Here is a 4,194-nt window from a genome sequence, read left to right as displayed (position 1 = left end):
GAACAAAAGTAAGAGAAATTTAGGATAAAAATACGAACATGTTCTTGCATGAGGCCCATTGAGATGCATGGACTCCCTCTAAATAAGACAAACATATCCATGATGAAAAGTGAAAACATAATTMGATTTTTTGGATTGTTTTAGGTAATTGTTTTCACAACCTTTGTCTAGTTTTTTTTTTAGGGATTAGCTTCTTTATTTCACCTTTAATTTTCTGTCCTGTCATCCACATCTCCACTTTCCCTTTTGTAACAACACACTTTTTAAGATCTGCTAAGTTTTTAGCATATCATGCTTTAGAAATGATTTGTTTAAAAATATTTAGTCAATGTCAGCATGTGTTCTTCTGCATTTTTCTGCATTTTTTTTTGGCAGTGAAAATTCTAGAGTTGTTCTGCAGGCGTGCCATTGATTCATTCCTTTAGTTGCAATTTTGTAAATCTTGAGTTAGCCAGCAGTCAGTCTCAAGGGGTGTAACCAAAATATTTCTTTACAAACACTTAAGTAATAGGACTAGCCTGACAAGTTGAAAAATAGGAGGCGGTGTCAAAGTTAGACAACAAAACTTTTGATGACCCTCATAACACTTTCCAAAATCATTTAACAATTTTGTCTGGCTTTTGTCAGCAAAATGTAGGAAACTGAGCTGACTGAACACATCAACATACAGTATGGTAGAATGTACACACAACAAACACTACTGCTACATTAAGTTGTACATAAAATACTATGTGTCTCTTGCTGGGATGAGGAAACATTTAGTCTAACTAGATGATCTGCATTCATGCATTAGTTTGTATAAACATCTGTTCCTGGTATTTTAACTGCATTTGAAAGCAGCAAACAACGCATGATTTACTGCATGATGACGAGGGTCATATGCAGGTCTAACCAGCTGAATCTGTTGTGATAAATAACCAGGATGACCCACAAATCATAAGATTAAAAAAATCGTTATGTAACTCATGCAGACTGGCAGTAAATTGCTGATTGCACAGTCACTAATGCTTGTTATGTAAATATAATTTGCTAAATAAAAATGCACTTGAAGCTTTAATCAGCTGTATGTGGTAAAAAAAACAGCCTCTACCATTCTCACTCTGCCATCAGGCTGCTGCTGCGCTCTGTCTGCTACCAACCTTCTTTGCACTCGAGGGCAACTCGTGACTCCAGGTTGTCCATCTGCATCTGCAGGCGCTTTAAGGTGAGGTCGTTTTCACGTGATTTCCGCTTGTAGGCGATGAGGACGAGGATGACGATGATTAGGAGGAGACCTCCACCTGCCGCAATGCTAACAATGGCCGGAAGGGTCAGCAGGCTGTCAGACATGATGTGCACTGCTCCAGGAGACACGTGGAGGCCTCCTACTTGTACCTGCCAAGAAACAAAATTCACTTGTCAACACAAGCTAAAAATGTAGGCGAAGTTACAAGACTTCCTCGTGTTTTGGCCAACTCTGTTACACGTTTTGTACAAAACACGGAGATTAAATAGATGCAGAGTTTAAACTCAGGGCCAGCGGTGCTGTGCACTCAATATGTGAGCTGGTAAAGTAAAAAAAAAATGCTGTTGATTTAGTCGAAACTTTCTGGCATTGAGAGCACATTAACACTGCCCTCAATTTTCACCTTTTTCTTCAGTGGAATGTGTAATAATGAGAACACMAATAACAGTTTAAAGGCCAAATTTGTGGGGAAAAAAGGAAAAGACTGGGAAATGAGAGGCAGAAAGAGTCAGAAACAAGGAAACTAAACTTACACTGCATTCAGACCAAATGTGTTTCATGCATCAAAAACGTGTCCAATGCCTCAAGTTAGACGCTTGTGCGCTTTGAAATCAGACATGAGTCTGAGCAAAGTGTGGAAAAACATGCATTGGTAGGAGCCTCTTGACCTTTGGTTGTTTTTCTCTGCTCTGCTGGTCTCTTTGTACAATGATGGATGAAACTGAGAGTGACTCAGCTTTATTTACTGAGAGTAAGGGCACGTTGTCGCTGGGCGCCTCTGCGCCATGTTTGGATTCACCAGATAATTCTGAGGAGTTCTGAGTTTGGTGAGTTTCACCACTTCAGGAGCTGCGCGCTGACAAAGCTCGCTTTCAGGACTATTTTTGTCCCGAGTTCAGTTTGACGAGCTGCTGACCCACATCTCCTGTCAGGACACAAACTACAGGTGCTTGATTTCAGTTGAAGAGCTCCTGTCCATCTGTCTGAGATTAGTGGGCACCATTCAGGAGACTCCCTCGACTCTTGGCTCTTCAGTCCCGTTGGAAAATGTGCCACTGCAGCACAGAGCAGAATCTATCTGGTTGGTTGATGCTCCATGTCCAGCTGCAAAAGCTCAGATTTTCCTACTCTAGTGTTTGCCGCTTTGGACGCACTCTACACGCGTCAAACACTGAAAATCTGTGCAAAATGCTTTTAAACGTGCAGAGCCAGATGGGCGTCCACCATAAACTTTGCATGTAAAGACGCCCCTGACAATCAAATTGCATTTGGTCTGAATAAGATCTAGCCTTTCTTGTAAAAATACACATTGCTCAGAGATGTTCATGTCAGATAATAAGATCATTTTATGTCGAGAGATGATGGAGTTGTAAATGTTTTGGGTAAATCTTGAAAATGATGTTATGCACAATTTCATGAATTATTGAGATCTTGTGCAAAGTTTTAGGACTCAGATTCTATTTATATCAGACCAGTCTCTGGAAATGCTGGTGTATTTTTAATGGTTTTTCGGGGCGAATAAACATAAAAAATGACCCGTTTCSATGAAACCACTGCAGCAATGTACTAGTCATGTTTGCCAAAAGGGGCACGTTGAACTGCTGACCCTTTAAAATGATTGTACTTTGACCCAAATTGTCAGCGCTCATGCACTGATCGTGCAGAGGCTGAATCATCACAGTCGTGTGCGAAGTAGTGAATAAACTAACATAGAAGCTAGAACAGTTAATGCCAAAGTTGTAAGTAAAAATATCTTATGGAGTGCATTATGTGTTGGGATGAGTCTCAAGCTGCTAACACAAACTTTCTTGCTTGTTTTGCATTTGCTAAAATTGATTAGATGGTACCGTCATCTTGAGTTAGGTTGATTCTAAAAGTTGTAGATGCAGACCTAAAAACTGTGTTCTAAAAATATTGAAAAAATCTTTCCAGGGGTTTGAGATATTTTGCTAACACGAACAATAAAATGGACACATGAACACCAACATGTGCAAAGACATTATTGCCCATCTTTTGAATTTTGCAGTGGGTGATAGAAACACACTGACCAGGACTTTGTATTGTCCAGTGAGGTTTGGAGGCTCACACAGCAGCTGGCTCTCAGACACAGTGACGGAGCAGGGCGTTTCTCCGATCAGCACGGTGTAGTTCAGCTTCACCCCTCCCGATGCTGGAGGAATCAGGTTTCTGCCCTGCAGACGATTAGTGACGGACAGAGAGGTGTGAAATTACGAGATAAACTTTGACACACAAACACACAGTCCAATAAAAAATAAATCAGATTTTCTGTGAGCACACAAAGCCAACATGCCACCTGTATTAGATCCACTGTTAAAGCAGTGAGGTAGTTCACATGATTAGAAACAGCTGATGAGCAGGAGAAAGTWTTAAGATCTTTCTCATAGTGATCTCTGACCCTAATTTGATGTATTTTCCAGACGGGGAAAAATCCACAACTAAGACGTAGCAGAATGCAATGGAAAAGTTAGGAATAATGTTCTGTTAACTACATAAAAATGCATGGGTCTCATTAAACAAAAGAAGTTTTTCCTACAAAAATACACTGATATCTTCATTATCAAGATGACCCAGAAAATTGTTGATATTAAGAATGAGCCTTTTCTCAGGCTGTGACAAAACATTACCCTTAGACAGAAAGTGACTGAAAGAAAACATTACCCAAGTGTTTGGGTACAAGTTGTGTGCACCTCTTATTGACTGTTTTAACTCTACCCAGCCCCGTAGGTTGGATGGGTTTATAATGCCTGTACAATGTGAGCTTCAACCTTTCCTTCTCCAAGCCAGTATAAGACATGTTGTACTGAACTTTTAGTTTTAGACTATTGAGGTATTTCCTATACCAAGTTGGTACAGAGGAAAATCTCCCCATTCTCTGCAATTACAGCTCCTACAGCCTGACAGTCAGAGAAGACTGGCAAGTAACATTGGGCCTCATGCAAGAACCGTTC

The 4,194-nt window shown here is 40.3% G+C and overlaps 1 protein-coding gene across 1 annotated transcript in view; it reads right to left on the bottom strand.

Moving 5' to 3' along the window:
* LOC106527772 (plexin-A2) overlaps positions 1–4,194 on the bottom strand; it is a gene marked incomplete at its 5' end in the record, with an annotated part of 281,724 nt that overhangs the window by 53,181 nt on the left and 224,349 nt on the right. Inside the window, 2 exon segments of the mRNA XM_014022759.1 lie at positions 1,140–1,374; positions 3,274–3,417. Coding sequence (XP_013878213.1) covers positions 1,140–1,374; positions 3,274–3,417 — 379 coding nt within the window.

This window comes from Austrofundulus limnaeus, unplaced genomic scaffold, assembly GCF_001266775.1.
Source record: "Austrofundulus limnaeus strain Quisiro unplaced genomic scaffold, Austrofundulus_limnaeus-1.0 Scaffold342, whole genome shotgun sequence".
NCBI classification, from domain to species: domain Eukaryota; kingdom Metazoa; phylum Chordata; class Actinopteri; order Cyprinodontiformes; family Rivulidae; genus Austrofundulus; species Austrofundulus limnaeus.
This window is presented reverse-complemented; position numbering and strand designations above follow the sequence as displayed.